Source organism: Halichoerus grypus, chromosome 7 (genome assembly GCF_964656455.1).
Source record: "Halichoerus grypus chromosome 7, mHalGry1.hap1.1, whole genome shotgun sequence".
NCBI lineage: Eukaryota > Metazoa > Chordata > Mammalia > Carnivora > Phocidae > Halichoerus > Halichoerus grypus.
The window spans coordinates 51,691,667-51,712,350 of record NC_135718.1 but is presented as its reverse complement, the minus strand read 5'-3'; the positions used below and the strand labels follow the sequence as shown (position 1 = coordinate 51,712,350).

Sequence of the window (20,684 nt, the reverse complement as noted above, 5' to 3'; positions counted from 1 at the left end):
TAGCCTTGGGAAGCACACACTATGAAACGGGAGCTCCCCCCTAAAGACAAGGGATGCAGGTAAGTTCAAGACCTCAAGAACAACAGTAAAAAAGATAAAACTGATTAAAAAAAAGTGACGATAGTGAAGCAGGCACATTTTCTTTCTTTTGCTGAACTAGGGCTTGAGGCCTTTAGGCTAACGATGGTTTAAGTGGTGTTGATAAGCTTTATAAAACATGAAGGTGGCAAAATTCACTTAAGTTTCTCTTTTACGCTTTAATTTGCTTCAAATCTCCAATGCTTGTGCTTGCAGTAACTTCCTAAAAGCAGAAGTAGTGTTCCCTTTTGTTGCCTTAATAAAGCATTCACCCCTTTGATACGAATAATTTTGCTATCTAACAGCTGACCTAGTGGCACAAAACTGAGACGGCACTTCCCGCAGCAAGGTCCCTGTAAATCAGAATCTGAGCTTTACGTAAAAATCTCATTTATAAAAAATACAAGACCAAGTACAGTGAAAATGGAGCCTGGAGCCGTGGGGCTCCCTGCCAGGCCCAGTGGAGGTGGCTTTTGCTACAGTGCTTGCTTAATGGCACAAGTGAAAAGCTGAATAAGGCAAACACTTGAAGAGGCAGTTTTTTGTAAACTTCTTGGGGTGGGGGGAACTTCCTCTGTTGGGACAGATGTTGATTTGGGCCGGCTAAGATCAGGTGTGCCGCTGGGCTGCACCTGATACCTCGTATTACAGATGGAGACGGCTCCTGCTGAGACCAGTTCACTTGTTTTAGGGGAGAGGTTATCACTCTAGCCTTTTGCCTTTACTGTTCCAATGTGCAGCCTCCAGCAGAGGTCCCCCTATGGAGGCAATCACCTCCAGAATCTTCCTAACTGAAAAGATACAAAATCAGCTAAGTCATTCAAAGTTTCCTTAGCTTATAGCTCTTCAGAACCCTACATTGATTACTAAGCAACTTCGTTAGCTGTGTGTAGCTCAATAGGAATGCTTGGACTAGAATATGGACGCCCACCCACTTGGTACCTAACAGTAATAAACTATAATGACACTAGGAAAACAAACAGATCTTGAGGAATTTTGGCCTCTTCTCATGTTCTCACTTGGAATTTTCCAGCTTTCGTGACATATTTGACTCCTTTAAATGGCTTATATTTCTCCCCATACATGTCCAAGCGGTTTACTTTTAAGCCTGTGTCAAAAAGAATAGGTAAGGAAAGGAACAAATTATTTTCCTGGCCACAGCAACCAACAATTATTTGTTTAGCAATGAACACTACCCAGTAAATCTGACATTAGCCAAGTGTCCCTTCTACCATTTGCAAGCAATCTCCCTTCCACTATTCACATATTACAGCACTGTGGGGGGGTGGTTTTAGTTTAGATTCCCATGTGGGCAAGCAATGTCTTTTATGGATAATTCTTTCTGTGAGTAGGAATGAATCCCTTCCTTAGTGCTCGGATGAAGAGGGTACGGTGGAAGAAAGCGGTGTGAAATCAGGTGCTCTGCAAAATCCCCGTACCTGAGAGGACAGCCCTGTTGCCCAGTGTGACAGGCAAACTGGAGCTGCTGTTCTTTCTAAAGAGGGAATGCTCCTACCCTTCTAAGCTCCTGACAGCTGACCTCAGCAAAACTCAGTTCACCCTTAAACACAAGTCAAAACTTATCCTTACCAGAAATAGCAAGTTGCTGGATCTTGAACTGTATGTTGAGACTTGGATTCTCTTCTGGCTTGGGTGCTCCGGACTGTAAATTTACCAGTCCTTTAAGACTTGGGAGCTTTTGTGGAGTAATTTTTCCCACATCCCATGTTAGTACCTTGAAAAGACATAAAAAACATACAATCTGAACCATTTACTAAAGACAAATGTTCAAAGACACCATAAACTTCTGTACAGAATGAAGCACAGTGTCTTGGAAACAAGAGACCTGGGATCTTCACGGAATTTTACCACTAATCAGGTCGGTGACTTGGAATGGTGAGGGCAGAGAACCAACATCTGTAGAGCATCTACCTACTTTTGGATAGACCACTGTGCTTAGCACTGTTCATACATTATCTCAAAGAGGACTGTGATATAGATTTTGTCTTCTTTTTACAAACAAAGAAACTGAAGCTCAGTGGTCAAATGACTTGTTCAAGGTCACACGCTAGTGTAGAGGCAAGGTTGGGATTTGAACCTAATCTGATTTCAAATGTTCTTTCTACTATACCACCTTCACTGTAAGTCTCCGGGCCTCAGTTTACTTTTCTGTAACATGAGAAAATGGACCTAAATTGGTGTTTTTTAAACTTTTAGCTTTCTTTGTTCAAGTAAAATCTTTAGTGTGGAAGCTCAGTAACAGTCAACAAAGTGAAGCTATTACAGTTGAAGCCAAGGTGAAGGGCCAGGGATGTGGAGCTCTCCCTTCATTCCTCAGCCCTGGGTAGTCTCTGGGGAGGTTCTTTAAATCCTTAGGACTGGAGTAGATGATCTCTGACATTCAATGATTTTATTTAAAAGTATGCCTTTTCACTTATCAGGCAGCTCAATGACTCTGCTGTTGAAAAGAATCACACTTTTTACCCAAGCCGAAAGCTGACAGAAAATCATCTTTTACAATTTCTCTGAAAACCCTTTGCTAGAGGCACATTTATATATGGTGAGAAGCAGCTTTCCTAGCCAGCATCCCCTGTGGAAGAGTATGAAACAGTGCTTTTAGATTAAAAAGAAAGGTCTTAATGATCAATTTCTACAGAAAATTTAACAATTAATAGACTACAATACTGACTTCTTATATCCAGATAATGTTTTTCTCTTTTTAAAAAAGCTTTTTACATCTTCTTCCTCAGTGAGTACATCTCTAGATTATCAATGGATGAGGAAAGGCACACTCCGAAGGAGAACAGAATGAGTCTCACTTTTCAGTTCATCTCCTCAGCAGCAGATGCGGGATTCCCTCCACAGCCAGTGGCAAGAGCACAGCACAGGACGCTCTCCAGGTTTTGTTAGGAACTTTAGGTTTTTTTTTTTTTTTTTTTAAAGATTTTATTTATTTATTTGAGAGAGAGAGAATGAGAGACAGAGAGCATGAGAGGGAGGAGGGTCAGAGGGAGAAGCAGACTCCCCGCCGAGAAGGGAGCCTGATGCGGGACTCCAGGATCATGACCTGAGCCGAAGGCAGTCGCTTAACCAACTGAGCCACCCAGGCGCCCAGGAACTTTAGTTTTAACCAAGACATTAAACCCTTCCTTCTGCCCTCCCTGCCATCATCAAAGACCGCAAAAACATTTGCTCACTCTTGATTAGAGGTGGCTGTACCTTGGTGACTGGATCAAATGTATAGCTGCCTTGTGTTGGTGTCAGGTTCATATTCAGCACAACTTTTGGCATGTGAACTGTTACTGTGATTCCTTCAATAGTTTTTCCCATATTCTGCTTTGGTCCAATCGTAATATCAAATCTACCACAAGAACTGTTCTCCTTAAAGCTGATGCTGTGTTTCACATAGACCGGTATTGCCACTAGACTGAAAAGAGAAAGACACAACCACAAACATAATTAATGGTGTGAGACAGCTCTTGAGGGAGCATTGAAACCTCAGTCCAGAGTATCCTACTCTACCTCTGACTCCACGATAGGGCCATATACCCCCCAGAACTGGAGACTCATCATTCACTGGTACTCACCAGAGGTACTCACCACCACATGAGGAATTACACAATTTCTGAGCAATAAGTATACACATCAAGATAGGAATCAAGATAGTATAAACAACTGGGGCAAATAGGCCTCACTTGAAGAATTAAGATCCCACAGAAAAGATAATTTAAAATTATCCTAAATAAAACAGTCCCTATGTGGTAAGAGCCAAGAAATAATTCCTCTGCTTTTGAGTCCCATCTGATATTACCCAAATACCTTCTGATATTTTCAAGGGACAAACCATTTACAACCCACAATGCCAATTCATTTAAACCCTAGTACACAAAAGAGTGACCTGAAGCCAGTTAGTTGGGAGATAGCCTAGACAGCTGGAGATGTGTTTGTGTCCTGTCAGCTATGAAGTCTGTAGACCACAGTAAAATTATGGCATGGGTTCAAGGTTTTGCATAGCTTATGCAGAGTCCAAAATGCTTGTTTGTTCTCAGGTATGTTTACTAGTCTCTTTTACTACTACTTTATATTCTCATATATAAGATATACTGATTATTTTAGATACATATTTTCACCAGTTCTTCCCGAGTTTCCTGGTGAGCCATGGCTAAACAGAGTAGTGATGAATTCAAGTATCCCACTGTCAGAATGAAAAAGGTAAGACGAATACCCATCACACTGATACATGATTGCAGATTTCTAGTTGATGCATCAACATACTTTTGTGAGCTGACACGATATGATATGAGTCGGAAATTTCCATCTGGAGGAATAAATGACAAAACCCTTTCAGATTCCCAGCGCTTGAACCGGATGCAGGGGTGGAAGCTGACATCATCTAGAAGCCGTGGGTTCTGCCAGGAAAACAAGACAGCAGTATTCATAGAGTGCATGGAATATGGCAACTCTACTCAGATATTATGAGAAATTAATATACTCCCTAAGGATAAAATAGTCATGTTAAGAGTTTGTTACTATGACCACAATAACACAAACTTAATGGTTTCACAAGGCTTTCAAATACATATATTTTTAAAGATTTATTCATTTATTTGAGAGAGAGAAAGTGAGAAAGGGAGAGGGAGAATCCTCAAGCACACTCCCCACTGAGCATGGAGCCCGACATGGAGCTCGATCCCAGGACCCTGATACCATGATCTGAGCCAAAATCAAGAGCTGGCTGCTTAACCGACTGAGCCACCCAGGTGCCCCACAAATATTTTATATGTGGGACAGGACAAGTGAGCATGAGAACTCCGTTCTATTTTCTTAGTAGTGTATCATGCTGAGTCTAAAATGACACAAAAGATCAATGCCCTTTCATACCAGCAAAGCAAGTAATTCAGTAAGTGAGACTACAGATTTGCAGAAGTCAGTCAGCTATTTAAGCCACTTCTAACACACCCAGGAGAAGACCTCTCCTCAGCTTTCCATAAAGGCCATGCTCATCACGTAAGTCACTATCTTGGGAAGCTGGCTAAGAATATTTCTGATAGGGGGTGCCTGGGTGGCTCAGTCAGTTGAGTGGCTGACTCTTGATTTCGGCTCAGGTCATGATCTCAGGGTTGTGAGATCGAGCCCCATGTTGGGCTCCCGGCTCAGTATGGAGTCTGCTTGAGACTCTCTCTCTCTCTCCCTTTGCCCCTCCCCCTGCTCACGCTCAAGCGCGCACTCGCTCTCTCTCTCTAAATAAATAAATCTTACAATATTTCTGAGATAATCCTTACAGTCTAAGATACAAACATCTCTCAGTATTTATCATTTCATTTGGTAATTCATATGTATTGGGCATGTAAAGAGCTATAGGACAGGAGAACAAAACTTACCATGAAAGAAAGAGAAAGGTCAGGCATTCCAGATAGCTTAATGCAAGCATCAATGACCCCCTGAATTTCTGCAAAGACTGTAGATCCTGAAGAAAGAAAGTGATAAAATCACTGGAATCTGAGCCTTTACTAGAATGATCACTGTATCTGAAGTTATGCAGACACCTCCTGGGTGTCAGATATAATGAAACATGCACATCTACTAACAAGTTAGTGGACAGGGGATCCATCACATTCGTTATGACAGCTTCTTCACTAAGTACCAGGGCCCACACCTAACTCTGGTAGGACTGTGGTAATTCTAAGGAATATCAAACTTGCCTCTATTTTTTTTTTTTAAGATTTTATTTATTTATTTGACAGAGACACAGAGCGAGAGCGGGAACACAAGCAGGGGGAGTGGGAGAGGGAGAAGCAGGCTTCCCGCAGAGCACGGAGCCTGATGCAGGGCTCAATCCAGGACCCTGGGATCATGACCTGAGCTGAACGCAGATGCTTAACAACTGAGCCACCCAGGTGCCCCAAACCTGCCTCTATCTTGATAGAGTCAACCTTGTAAGACAGCTGGATATGAAATTAAAATATTTTTGGGGTGCCTGGGTGGCTCAGTCGGTTAAGCGTCTGAGTCTTGGTTTCGGCTCAGGTCAATGATCTCAGGGTCATGAGATAGAGCCCCGCCTTGGGTTCCATGCTGCGTGTGGAGCCTGCTTAAGATTCTCTCTCTCCCTCTGCCTCTGCCCTCTCCCCCAACTCTTTCCCTCTTAGAAAAAAAAAGTGAAGTTAAAATATTTTTAATGGAATTTAAAAATGAGGAAAATTTCTCATTGAAATGGACTAAGCTGTTAACTTTCAAGAAATAGGAGCCATTATTCTGTAATAATACAGCTATTTATTCTGTATGATGGAATTTTATAATGAAAAGGGCACTCACTGAAGAAAAGATATTGGCTATTAATTCACAATAGCTCATTTTCACACACCAACTAGCTGTGTGACCTTAAGCAGATTACTAAACGCTTCTGAGCCTCAGTTTCCTTATGCATAAAATGTGAGGGTTGGACTAGATGTTTTTAATAAAATTTTACGGTTCTAGTACAGTACCGCTATTTTCTCTGGGGTCTTTATTAGAAGTACTGCATATACAGTGGTAGCAAAAGTATGGTGCATGGCAGATAAACGATAAATGTTGAAAAAACGGCAAGAGGGAGAGGCATACAGGGTAATAACTGGTTTAAAATAAGGCAGCATGAGATCTGATTTACAAAGGTTTGGCAGATCTCAGCTAGTGGTTATGAAAATTATATGTAACCTCTGGGCAAAATAAACAGTTTTTTAAGCTATTAAGAAATGAATGCCTTTCTGCTGAAACCATACCACCAAGGGATGTCAATTTTCTATTCAGCTTATGTCAGCTCAACTGTTTTTCCCAAATAAGACCACATGCCCACAATTACCTGATTTATCTATAATTGCATCTATTTCTTCAACGACATCAAAATAGGCTTCATTGTTTGTGTACTTTACCCCTGCCCGGCGCCATGGGATGTTGGACAGCTGCCCAGTGGGGAGTGTGTCCCCAACATTACTACTGCCTAGAAAACCGGAAAAGGAGAAAGCAAAGGTAATGCATAAAACGGTGATCAGGAAAGCTATTAACAGGGGTGCCTGGCTGGCTCAGTCGGTAGAGTGTGAGACTCTTGACCTGTGGGTCATGAGTTTGAGCCCCACATTGGGTGTACAGTTTACTTTAAAAACAAAAAGAGAAAGAAAGAAAAGCTATTAACAGGAAAAAAAAAATGCCGTAGCTGCTGCTTTAATGTTTGGGTTTTTCTTCATTGACATTGTGGATAGTTTCCAGAATTGTTGGGAGATATATCCATACTAACGTGATCAAATTTCTAGAAGACAGAAATAGGCCATGTGGTCCTCTATGTGCCAAACCAGGTTAAATTCATTTACTTATCTTTTGCTTCCTGTGTGTTAACAGTAACCTAACCTAATTTCAGTGGCTCAACAACAGAATCTCGTTATGCTGCCACTGATGAAGAAAAGAGGCTAGTTGTTTTAAAACCTTCTGCTGATAAAATGTCTCCACTGAGAATACAGAGTGATAAGTAGGCCCTTTGGTATGCAGCTTAAATTCTACATGATATGCTGCCAAGCAGGCCTCAGCGGAGTAACTGGATGAAGAACACATTCTTTTCCCATTTTTAGGTCGGCACACCCATATGGCTGCAATATGGCTCATGTTTAGTATCTGGCTAATTTACTGGTAAATTGACATATGTCTGAAAATAAGTCTAGTTGTCCAAAACATACCCTTGAGCTGTGACATATTTAACATTTTGGTTAATTTACATTTCCAACTCAAAAGTAGTACATGCTTAATAACAACACATGGAAAGTTCAGAAAAGTGGCTAAAAAGAATCTATCTTCCTATTACCAAACTACAACTACCATTAACATTTTGGTATATTTCTTTAAACATTTCCCTCATAAATGGGTTGCACTTATTTTTTTCTATTTTGATAAGTTTGCTTTTTTTCTGACTGCACCTTAAAATATAGTTGCAATCATACTGTATATACAACTTTACAGTCTAATTTGATCAGTGTTTGTTTCTCCAAACCTTTTGCTTTCAAGAATTTTCTAAGAACACTGCTTTCACCTTCCTGTTCAAACTTTCAATGTTTCCACACTGGCTTTATGATAAAAATTAAATATTTAGCCTACCATTCAAGAATTTCCTCAACTCTTAAGTTTTATATCTCATTACTCAGCTAAAAAAACAGCTCTGTTCCTGCTAAATGAATTCATACAATTCAAGGTTTTTCACTTTGTGTTTTTTCTCATATAGTTCCATCTATAGAATGCTCTTATTCCTCCCTCCCTCCCTAAATTCTGCTGATTCTCTAGGGCCCTGCACTGGGGCCAAGCACCACAGTTCATCTACTGAACCATTTTCTTTAATTTCATAATGCACTGCCTTAATAACCTATATACTTTCATTCTATATTTTAGTAACTATAAAATACATGTTTATTTTAGAAATTAGTATATAAAGCAAAAATAAAGATAGTATGTAGTTCCTTAGTTGGAGATGGTCATTGAAAACATTTCAGAACTTTTTTGTCTGTATGAATGTTTATGTGTAATTAAGAGAAATTTTTATAGTTTTGTAAAGTATATCATGTATACTTTCAGTGTCCTTGTATTGTTTATAAAGTATGGAATTGCCTTTTACAATCTTATATTATTTATGTACTTTAATTTTTTTTCCCAAACTCCCAAACAGAGCATAAGTTTTAGGCACATTTACTCCATCTTATCTTTCCTTGAATTTCTCCTAATGCTCCGCTCCGCCTTATACAGAAGATGAATAAAGCTTTTTCATAGGCCTCTCTTGCCCCATTTTTTAGGTCAATACACTTCGAGAGGGGTTTAAAATGGCAGACAGCATAGCTGGTGTGGCACGTAACATTTCACAGAAATCTTCCTCTAGGAGACTTCAATACTCTCAAAAAATACTATCATCTGGATGTACTTAATTTCTAGCTATACTCAAGAAATAAACAAAAATTAGAAATTTATAACACAAGTACAAGGCCCACAATGCGTGAGATCTCACAAATAGACTAATTTCCTATCTCTTTTTGTTTTAATAATTCTGCATGTATAAAAGAAAGACTTGGAGGAGACAATATGTACTCTGTGGTAGAGAGTCTTAAATTTTCTTTTTCCTAGTAATTTGGGGGTAACAACATAATGCCAGTTTTATAATGCTATTTATTAATTTTTATTTTTCTCCCAGCATTTATTGAGATATCATTGACATATAACATTGTGTTAAGTTTAAGGTATACAACATGTTGATTTGATACACTTATATACTACAATGATTACCCAGGGTACTGTTAGTTAACATCTTCATCACATCACATAAAATAATGCTAATTTAAATATTAAAATGCCAGTCTATAAATAGACTAAATGTTCTTCTAAGTAGCCTCACATATAGGTTTCCCTTTTATAACCTCACTATATGGGCTTCTTTACGATTAACTGGGAAAATTTATTCAGTCTTATTAGTTTTAAGTAATAGTAATAATGTTTTTTGTGGGCCTATAGAAAAACCTATAATAAAAGAGAATAATCAAGTTTTCTTTATCATTTAAGACCGAGTTTCCCCATGAAAAGAAATACACATTCATTTTAACAATACCACTAACTTTAACTCTGGCCAAACTGGACTACCTTAATAATCTGCCAGATCATAAGCAACAAGGAGTTGTTTATAAAGCTTTAATTGCTCAGTTCCTAATGCAGCATGTTTTCACCTTACCTGTGATAGAGTTGACGACAGAACGGAGAATTGTTGGTGGTTTAATCAGTTCTTTCAAAATATTAGATTCAGTAGCCAGTGGAAATCCATTGTCTAACATTTCTTCCAAGAGCTCATATACAATGACCACATTATCCTTAATTGCAGCTTCCGAACACTCACCAAAGTAGTCCTTAACAAAATGTACATAATATTGCACAATGGAAGGCATGAAGAAAGGCTTTCTAAACACTCTGTTCAGAAGGATAAACTTAGAGTAGCATAATTCATCGTTTAAGATATAAGTCAGAGGGAAAAAACCCTCCACAGTTCTATTCCTCAATATTTTCTCAATATTTTTAGATTGAACTGATTTCCTATTATATATTAAGACAGAGAGTACATTGAAACATTAAACTAGGATGTGATCTATAAACTTAATTTTCCCTGATTAGATACCCCCCCAAAACACAGATTAAGTGTTCAGTTATTTGGTATACTTAGCAAGATAATAAAATGTAAATATTAGAAGATTACATAACCAATAAAAATTTTGGAACCATTCAAAGATCTTTATGTAGAGGGCATTACTGTTTCCTGATGACATAATCTGTAATACATATAAATATGGCTTCCATGACCATGAGATTACTATGTTCTACTGAAACAGTGAATGGAGCAGCCATGTGTACTGCTGTGCACCCTACAAAAAAAGGGTTTATGAATTTATGCTTAGTTGAAAAGAAGAGATAGATGGAAGACACATCCAAAGCTGGATAATTAAAGAATATAATTATGTGTCCCACCCCCAACTAACTTGATTAATTTAAGTTCAAAAGATTTGATGAATAACCAACCTGAAAAGTGTCAGCAACTCGATGTAGGAACTCAATTACAAAGAGAGGGGGCACTTCAGTCTGTATGACAGACACAAAGAAGAGCTTGTCCCGGTAGATACTGATGAGGTAGTGATGAGGTGTTGAAATGACAGGTGGTACATTTTCAACATCAGCAGCTTTCTCTTGAGCTTCAAAGAAATAATCACAGACAGACTGGCTTACAACGCTCTTCCAGTGCTTCTCTAGAAATATGTCACCGGAACAGTTTATGAGAAATAGACTGTGGATCATTTTCTGGGGGGAAAAAAGTTTAAATTTAGTGTACATCAAAAAGTATCCTTGTATTATTCTGACATCAAAACCAGACAAAGGCAATAGAAGAAACTACAGACCAATATCACTTAAGAATAGCTGTAAAACTTGACAAAATACTAATAAACTGAATCCAGCAACATATAAAGATTATACACCTAGACCAATGGGGTTTATTCCAAGAATGGAAGATTGGTTCAACATATGAAAATCAATGTAACATACAATCTACATAAAAGACAAAAAAACATATAATGATTTCAAAACATGCAGGAAAATCTTTTGATAAAATCTAGCACCCGTTTACAATAAAAACACTTAAAACTAGAAAAAGAAACTTCCTAACCCCAAGAGAGCAGAGCATCTGTGAAAATCCCATAACTAACATGATATTTAATGACTACAGATTAAAAGCTTTCCCCTTAATATCAAGAATAAACAATGGTGTTCATTCTCACCATTTTTATTCAATAGGGTACTGGAGAATCTAGCCAGGGCAATTTGGCAAGAAAATGAAAAAAAGGCTTCCAAATTGGAAAGGAACAAATAAAACTACCTCAATTTGCAGATGATACAATCTTGTATATGTAAAGTCCTAAGAACACACACACACCCCCACACATGCTCGCATGCACAAAATCATAGCTAATAAATGGGTTCAACAAGGTTGCAGGATACAAGATTAATATTTTTAAAAAACCAATTGTATTTCTACACATAGCAATGAATAACCTGAAAATGAAATTGAGAAAATAATTCCATTTACAAGAGCATCAAGAAGATCAAAATATTTAGGACTAAATTTAACAAAAGTGCAAGTACATTGAATAGTATAGAACATCATTAGTACAGAACTGTAGGAACATTATTAGTATACATTGAGTAGTACAGAACATCATTGTAAGAAATTAGAAATTAAAAATATCTAAAACATGGGAAGACATTTCACATTCATGGATTAGAAAACTTAATATTGTTAAGATAGCAATACCTCCCCAAATTGGCTTAAGATTCAATGCAATCCCTTCTATGATGCCAGCTGCCTTTTTTTGTGGAAACTAAGAGGATAGTCCTAAAATTCATATGGAAATGAAAGAGACAAAGGATAGCCAAAACACTCCTGAAAAAGAAAAAATTTGGAGGACTCATACTTCTAGATTTTAAAACCTACTACAAATGTACTATGTGGTACTGGCAGAATAGTCATACAGATCAATGGAACAGAACGGAGAATTCTCAAATTAACCTTTACATATGTGGTCAACTGATTTTTTATAAAATTGCCAAGACCATTCAGTGGGAGAGAGAACAGTCTTCAACAAATGGTGCTCAGACAACTGGATTCCCACATGCAAAAGAATGAGTTTGGACCTCTACCTTATACCATATACAAAAATTAACTCAAAATGTATCAAGACCTAAATATAAAAGCTGAAACTATTAAAAACTCTTAGAAAAAAGTATCCATTAAGCCCTCATGACCCTGGATTAGATAATTTTTTTAGATGACACCAAAAGCACAAGCAACAAAAAAAGAAACAGATAACCTGGACTTGTATCAGAATTTAAAACTTTTGTATTTTGAAGGCATTATCAAGAAAATAAAAAGACAACCCACAGAATGAGAGAATAATTGCAAACCATGTATCTTATAAGGGACTACTATCCAGAATATAAAAAGAACGCTTACCGCTGAATAATAAAAAGACAACACAATAAAAAAAATGGGCAAGGAATCCAAAGAAGATATACATATAAATGATCAATGCTTATTGGGCACATGGAAAGGTGCTCAACATCTTTTCAAATGTAGATCAAAATCACAATGGGGTAACATTTCATATCCATTAGGCTAGATATAATTAAGATGCGGACAATAACAAGTATTGACAAGAAGGTGGAGAAACTGGAATCCTCATACATTGTTGGTAGAAATGTAAAATGGTACAGATGCTGTGGAAAACAGTGAGTTCTTCAAAAAGTTGAAGATAGAGTTACCAAAAAACTCAGCAATTGTACTCCTAGATATATAACCAAGAGAACTGGAAATGGATGTCCATATAAAACTTGTATACAAACAAACAAAACAAAACAAACTTGTATACAAATGTTCCTAGCAGCATTATTCAGAATAGTCAAAAAGTGGAGACAACTTAAATGTCTATCAACTGATGAACAGGTAAATAATTTTCCAACAATGGAATATTATTCAGCCATAAAAAGGAATGAACCATGAAAACATTATGCTAAGTAAAAGAGGTCAGACATAAAGGGTCACATATTGTGTGATTTTATTTTCTAAAATGTCCAGAATAAGCAAATCTATGGAGACAGAAATTAGGTTAGTGGTTGCCAGGGGCTGGGTGGAAGGAAAACAATGGGGAGTTAGCGGTTATGGGTTTGCCATTTCTTTTTAAGGTGATAAAAATCTGGAATTAGAGATAATGGTTGTGCAACTTTGTGAATATACTAAAAACTACTAAATGGTATGCTTTAAAATGATGAGTTTCATAATATGTGAATTATATTTCACTTAAAAAATATTCTTAATAACTGTGACACACGAATCTACTCCCAGGTGCATTAAACATAAATGTGTACAAATGTGCACCAAAAATATGTATAAAAATATACTGTTATAGTGAAAACCTTGAACTCAAAATATTTATTAATAGTACAATGGAAAAAGAAACTATAGTGTACTATTAAAATGAAATAATATACAGCAATGAAAACAAACTATTGCTACATGAAGCAAATATGGATGAACCTTACAAACACAATACTGAACAAACAAAACCAGATGCAAAAGGATACATACAGTATAATTCTATTTATATGACTTTCTAGAACAGACAAAACTAATCTATGGTTTGAGAAATCTTTTATGGACAGTGGGGGTAGTGACTAAGAGGGGCATGGGGGATGTTTCCTAAGGTGCTTGTAATGTTTTATTTCTTTTTTTTTTTTTTTAAAGATTTTATTTATTTATTTGAGAGAAAGAGAATGAGAGAGAGAGAGCACATGAGAGGGGGGAGGGTCAGAGGGAGAAGTAGACTCCCCGCCAAGCAGGGAGCCCGATGTGGGACTTGATCCAGGGACTCCAGGATCATGACCTGAGCCGAAGGCAGTCGCTTAACCAACTGAGCCACCCAGGCGCCCCTATTTCTTGATCTAGATGATAGTTACAAGTTATATTCATTTTGTGACAATTCATTGGGTTTTACATTGTGACATATAATTTTCTGAGTGTTAACTACATTTCAAATAAAAACTTTATTATCTTTACAAATGAGGGACAGTAGAAAAATATCTAATTACCTTAACGTGTTCCTTTCTTTTATGTAGATAACATTACTTATCAGGTGTTTAGCCTAGTGGTCCACTAATTAAAAATTATAGTATTGTGTAAGTGTAGTCTAAGTGTAAAAAATTTAAAATGAATACATACAGTTTCTCTGCATGAAGATAAATTCCAAAGAGGAAAGGAAGACTTTCCAGAATGGATTCATTCAATTCTCTTCAGACAGAAAACAATGCCACCAACCTGACCAGTTCTTTTGAGAGCAAGTCATTTATTTTATGAAAGCAGCTGACATTTAAGCTGGTGATGATTTCCCCTTCCCATTTGGCACATGTTCAGAAGTTTTTATGTAAATTACTAATTACTAAGATGTATTTTAGTAATTACTGTATTAATAAATATGAATGCTGTTAACATTTTCAGGTTCCTGTTTATTAGAAACAATGTTTCTTTGTTCAAAGGCATCTCTATTTAGCCAAGCAATCAATGTGAGTTGGCAGCAATAAACCCTGAGGCTTCGGACCTACTCAATTTTTCTAGATTAATACTGAAACCTGTTAAATTTTTCTACTTCATCTAGTCAGATGCTTTGTTTAACAGGTTTGCTTTGTGTCAGCATTATATTTCTATTTGAGTACTAAGTAGTGTCATTGGAATACTTGCTATAGAGAACCTACTGGCTTTAACTATAACGTCTGCTGATACACTTAAAAAAAAATGAAATAGGAATATCCAATGATAAGATCTGCAACTAAATTTGTATTAGGACACATTTTCTTAGAATAAAATCTTCATCTGAAATACAACGTGTAGCTGAAAGGAGAACATTGTAATCCACTCAGAGACTCAGATTTGAGCACTTTAAGTGAGCCAGCTATGGAATATGGTACTCTTTACAAAATTAAATTTTCAGCTCTATTCAAAGTTTTTTATTCATCAAAAATAAATAAATTAATAATATCTAAAAGGTACTGAGTACTTACTGTAGGCCAGGCACTATGCTAGGCACTTCCCTACATTATCTCATTGAATCTTCACGACTCAATGTTACAAATATTGCGCTTATCCCCATTTAAAGCTAAGACAATAAAGTCTTAGAAATGTTAAATCAGATCATACAATAAGTATCAGAGCTAGGGTTCAAACCCAGGTCTGGATGAATCTCAGGCTCCTGTTCTTACCCGACTCCAGGAGACTAATTGTTAGGAACATACTCTAATGCTGCACTGTCCAACAGGATTTCCTGCAATGATGGTATGTCTTATATCCGGGCTGTCCCATACAGTCTCCACTAGTCGTATGTGGCCACTGAACACTTGAAATGTGGCTAATGCAATGGATGTACTGAAGTTTTAATTTTAACTAATTTAAATGTACATAACTACATGTAGTTGGTTGTTACCATACTGGACCGAGCAGCAAATGTGCTCTTTGAGCTTATAATTTAAGAAGAGCTGAAAGATGTGCTTCTTTAGTTAGAAGCCAAAATGTGTTCTAATAAATTATTTAGAGCAGAAATTATATTTAAAAGAGCAGACATAAGTTATCTTCTAAAACCATTCATCCTATAGAAGGTATAGTTCATATGGATCTGTGGTACTTTGTTGCCACAGTATACCCTAAAAGAGCTGCTTGCTCTTGAAGCAAGTGACTTCATAGTTCCTTTATTTTAGAGGCCAAGTTCCTATTCATCCTCTTAAACTGGTGAAAAAATCTTTCCAGGAAGTTTGCACCAAAGTTGTTTTTGTTGGCAATAGTTCTAATCTCAGAAGAATACAGTAAGTTAAACCGGCCATCTGGGTTTATTATCCTTAGTGCTAAGATGAAAGCATAACACTTGTAGCTCTCAACAGTGCTTAGCTTTAAAACCCACCTTACCCTTCTATTGTAAGAAAAAAGAGCTTATTTCTTCTATTCCTTTATGATCAAGAGCCTAATGCATATAACAATTAAATAAATGCCACACGTGGCAGTGTAAATTAGTCTGTTTCTTTAGTTACTTATCCTTTTAGTAGCTGCTGTAACTCTTTTCATCATTCTAATAAACTTTCTGGGAAAGCTACACACTCAGTGCAACCACAACCATCTTTGTGTTCTTAGTGAATTTTGAATCAGAAAACAGAATGCTACCAGCTTATTTTAAAGCCACTTGAGAAAGTTCCATCAGAACTTTGCAGCTTAAATATTTCATAAATCCTCTTTACCCATGCTGAACAGTCAACCCGATGATTCACAAACAATGCAATTATAATACAGATGGTCCCTGACTTACGATGGTTTGATGTAAGATTTTTCTACTTTACAATCGTGCAAAAGTGATATGCATCCATTAGAATCCATACGTTGAATTTTGAATTTTGATCTTTTTCTGGGAGAGTGATATAATAATCTCTTGAGATGCTGGGTAAAGGCAGCAAGACGAAACTCCCAGTCAGCCACCTGATCACCAGAGTAAACAACCAATACACTTACAACCATTCAGTTCTTCACTTCAGTAGTCAATAAATTACACAAGATATTCAACACTTAACTATAAAATAAACTTTGTGTTAGATAATTTTGCCCAACTGTGGGCTAATGTTAAGTGTTCTGAGCACATTTAAGGTAGGGTAGGCTAAGCTATGAGGCTCAGTAGGTTTAGGTATATTAAATGCATCTTTGACTTACAATATTTTCAGGACATAACCTCAACAGAAGTCGAGGAAGATCAGTAGTCAAAATACCCTTGGAATAATGTCTAAAAAAGAAAATGTATTCCTTCTACATAAAACAGAACAGAGGCATAGAAGAGCCTATATGCAAGGTAAGAGAATGAGACCAGGGAAGACTCTAGCTTCTCTAATTCTCAGACAGTATTTTGACCATTTATTCATTCAACAAGTAGTTCTGAATATGTTTTATATATAGTAAGCAATGGGGATAGAAAGGTGGACAAAGAGTCCCTGAACTCAGAGTGTTTAGAGTTCAGCAAAGAAGGCAAACAACTTATTACAGTAAGATGCAATTCCTATTATGACAGGGGAAGTACAGTGTCCTTCAAAATTCCACAAGTCTTTGAGGTGACAGAGAACACAAGTAAAGAAATCCAATACAAATTTAGCAATTTTAGGAGGTGAAGGGAAGTGGTGAGATGAGACTGGGAAGGAGATAAGCAGAGATTGGTTCACTTAATTCTCAGTGCAGTTTTTTATGGTTTTAAGCAGGGAATTCATAAAATCCAATTTACAGTTTTAAGAGAGATTGCACTGTGGAAATTGAATAATAGGACACCAGTTCAGAGATGAATTAGGATGATGGCCTGGACTACAGTGTTGACAGCGGGGATGGAGTAAAATAAAAAGATAAATGTTTAGGCTTGAGCAGATTAGGTGGATCTGGGGGGCGGAGATGAGAGGAAAAATGAGGCACTTAGCCCTGGTCCTGTATATTGACCCAATTCTGGATATATTTGACCCAAATGGATATATTCAGAAGACTATTATATATGTAGGTCTAGTGCTTCAGAGAGAAGCTGAGTTGGAGACACACTTATGAGTAAACATGACTTTTTGTTAATGGGAATTACAGCTACAAGGAGAAAAAAACTACAAAGAGAGAATGTACATAGTAAGAAGAGAGCCTATGGAAAGAACTCCAACATCTGAATAGCAAGTGGGTCAAGGAAGTGGGCCTAAAAAAAAGGCTGAGAAGATGTGGCTGAAGAGCAATAAAAAAAGGCGGGGGGGGGGCTAACGATTTTTAGTAACTAGCGTTGTGTTAATGTGTTTCCAGAAGAATGGAATACTAAACATTTTAAATGGCACAAAGAGGTCAAGCTACAAGAACTGAACAAAAAAAGAAAAAAAAAGAACTGAAAATGTCTCTTTTTTTTAATTGCCTGCTGAGGGGCTTTTTCAGACTCCCCTTCAATCACACCCGACCCCATAAAATTTTAATATTACATAATATATATCTGTGTATCTCCTTATATACTGTAAATATACTGTGTTTTATATATAAAGAGTATGTTTGTTTGGGTTTTTTTTGCCTCACAAGAAGCAATTTTTGTCCCTATTGAGAATTTATGACTTAACACATAGAGGACATTGGTGAATTTAGCAAAGGTAGTTTTAGTGATAGTTCAGTGGAATGCAGGAAACAAGACAGGCTGAAATGGGCTAAGAAATAACAAGAAGTGGGAAAATTAGAGATAAGGAGAGTAGATGATACATTCAAGAACTCTAGCTGTGAAGAGGATGAAAAGACATGAAAATAAATGGGAGTATTTCACACAGTTAAGGAAGAATATTTCTAATTGCTGAAGGAAAAGTGTGAGTAGAAGGGGAAAGGCCAATAATATAAGAGAGAGAAAATAATTGAAAAAAAGAGGATCCTAATAGGGTAGGGGAGGATGGTATTGGGAGACTAGATGAAAGGATCTGCCTTCCTTAGTAAGGGACGCTTTTCCTCTTTTTTTTTTAGATTTTTATTTATTTGAGAGAAAGAAAGTGTGTGCACACGCGAGAGCACAAGTGGGGGAGAGGGAGAAGCAGGCTCCCTGCTGAGGACCCTGGGTATCGTGACCTGAGCTGAAGGCAGCCACTTAACTGACTGAGCCACCCAGGCGCCCCTGGACACTTTTCCTCTTTAAACAAAAGGGAAGAAGGTTTGTACATTTGGTTGTAGGAAGATGAGCGCTTCTATTTTTTCTGTGTAGTAGGAGAGATCATCTGTAGAGGGAGAGAGAGTTCCTCTTCTCTATAAAAGCCATTTGCTACTCATGCATTGAGATATTATTGGGCTACTTAAAAATTTCTATTCTGCAGGGAACTCCAATAGTATATTATGGTGAATGTTTAGAAATATTGTAAAAATCCTAAGATTTAGTAAGAAAAACTAACCTTACTGCAAAGAGAGCGTTCCTACCAAAGATATGTAAATTTCAGGTAATTCCTCATTCACCTCATTCCCCAGCTTTTCCTATAGTCTCAATTGAAAATGTCCTCCTCTATCTCCAAAACTAATCCTTCCATTTGTAATTTTGATCCCACTCCATTCTCTCTCTTCTTGGGTCTTATCTCCTCTTTCTTGAATCTTTAATCTTACACATTGGTTACTTGCTTTCTGCCCCAAAACATAAAGTGCCTTGTATTCTTTAAGACAAACCCCAATCCTTGACTTGACATCCTCAATAATCTTGCTTCCTGCTCCAAATGATGAAGGATTAGTTTACACTTGCAGTTTCTCTTAACCAGTTACTGACTGTATTAAAGCACCTCTTTCAAATGGCCTAATGACTTCCTAACTATCAAATCCAGCTACCTAGCCTCAGACTTCAACTTCCTCCTTTGACCCTTGCAGCATTTCATGCCATTGATAACTTTCCCCAAACCAAAACAAATACTTATTACCTTATTACGTGAAACTTCACCTGATTTGGTTCTTACCTTGAAAGTTTCTTTTCGGCTTACTTCCCAGCCTTCCTCCCCCCACCCCCTTTTACTCTTTCTACCATCCACACCTAAGCCACTGTTTCAAACTCGATATTTCTACAAAATTCCTCCTCCTCATGTAAGGTCTCCTTATTTTAATGGCACCACCTTCTTAATCATATAGGCTATAGCTTCAACTTCGGGCACAATCCAAATCCAACAAATCCAACCAGCCACAGCGCTCATCACTTTTCCATCTCAGTTTAGATTCCTGTCACCTCTCCTTAAGAACTGCAACACCCTCCTCACGGTATTCCGTACCCCAAGCTCATCGAGGCGCCACCCTCTAACAGGACGTCTGTTCAGGTTAGTCAGGAGTTTTGTCTTCCAAAGCAGAAGCTCAGGTCCAAGTTGTTGGTACTCCTGCTCACCGTGGGTGATCTTTTTCCCGCGCCGAAGCACGGGGAGGGACGCCAACGAGTCTGAACCTCTTGGGCCTGGGACCCGAGAAGGCCGGGCTGCAGGTGCACCTCTCCCTTCCGGCCCTGCCGGCAAGAAAGCCCAGGAGGCCGAGAGGGAGGCGCGGTCAGCATCAGACACTCTCCCGCAGCCCAGGCTGGAGTCCGGAGCCCCAGCTACTCAGTCTGCTCCCCAGTTTTCGAGCTGTTCCCTGTCCGCAGGCTCCCCGCCCCCCACACTCACCCCGACACCTGGGCCAGCCAGTGATTCGGCGCCAGGTCCACTCCGGACCCAGGCTGAGGCAGCTGAGAAGGCCGCGAGGACCCCGCAGTTGGGTTGCCCAATAGGTTGCCTGACTAACAGCTTCAAAGAAACCAACTCGGGCTACAGTATCGGAAAGATTAAATAAGTGGTAAGACGTTGAACGAGAAAAAAGATGTCTCTTGAGGTTTAGGATCTAAATCTTCTAGATCACCCAGAACCTAGAAGAAAGCGGGTTTCGCACTATGTGGACTCAGGCGCTCGTACGCAGCCTAACTCAGTCTGTGGTCCCCCCCCCCGGGTGGGCGGGGCCAGAA

The 20,684-nt window shown here is 38.0% G+C and overlaps 1 protein-coding gene across 3 annotated transcripts; it reads right to left on the bottom strand.

Moving 5' to 3' along the window:
• Positions 1-237: 237 nt before the first annotated feature.
• Positions 238-20,607, bottom strand: AP3M1 (adaptor related protein complex 3 subunit mu 1). 3 transcript variants are annotated; one of them, XM_036073055.2, is made up of 9 exons: positions 20,350-20,607; positions 10,639-10,914; positions 9,803-9,974; positions 6,914-7,051; positions 5,460-5,545; positions 4,354-4,487; positions 3,298-3,505; positions 1,669-1,813; positions 238-1,186 (listed from the first exon to the last, which is right to left on the bottom strand). In XM_036073055.2, exons 2-9 carry the CDS (start codon positions 10,909-10,911, stop codon positions 1,086-1,088), a joined length of 1,257 nt encoding a protein of 418 aa, XP_035928948.1. In that variant the 5' UTR covers positions 10,912-10,914; positions 20,350-20,607; the 3' UTR covers positions 238-1,085. The 3 variants fall into 3 exon arrangements, with proteins under 3 accessions (XP_035928948.1, XP_035928946.1, XP_035928947.1); XM_036073053.2 differs by lacking the exon at positions 20,350-20,607 and adding an exon at positions 20,079-20,339; XM_036073054.2 differs by lacking the exon at positions 20,350-20,607 and adding an exon at positions 19,969-20,101.
• Positions 20,608-20,684: the final 77 nt, after the last annotated feature.

Bases quoted from the DNA above. Each gene is read 5' to 3' on its own strand.
- AP3M1 (XM_036073053.2), bottom strand. From the start codon at position 20,240: ATGCTGACCGCGCCTCCCTCTCGGCCTCCTGGGCTTTCTTGCCGGCAG. The intron at 9,975-10,638 runs GTTGGTTATTCA...CATTTTGTTAAG, and splicing joins GAGTTGCTGACACTTTTCAG to GACTACTTTGGTGAGTGTTC. The intron at 1,814-3,297 runs GTACAGCCACCT...TGTCTTTTCAAG, and splicing joins CATTTGATCCAGTCACCAAG to GTACTAACATGGGATGTGGG.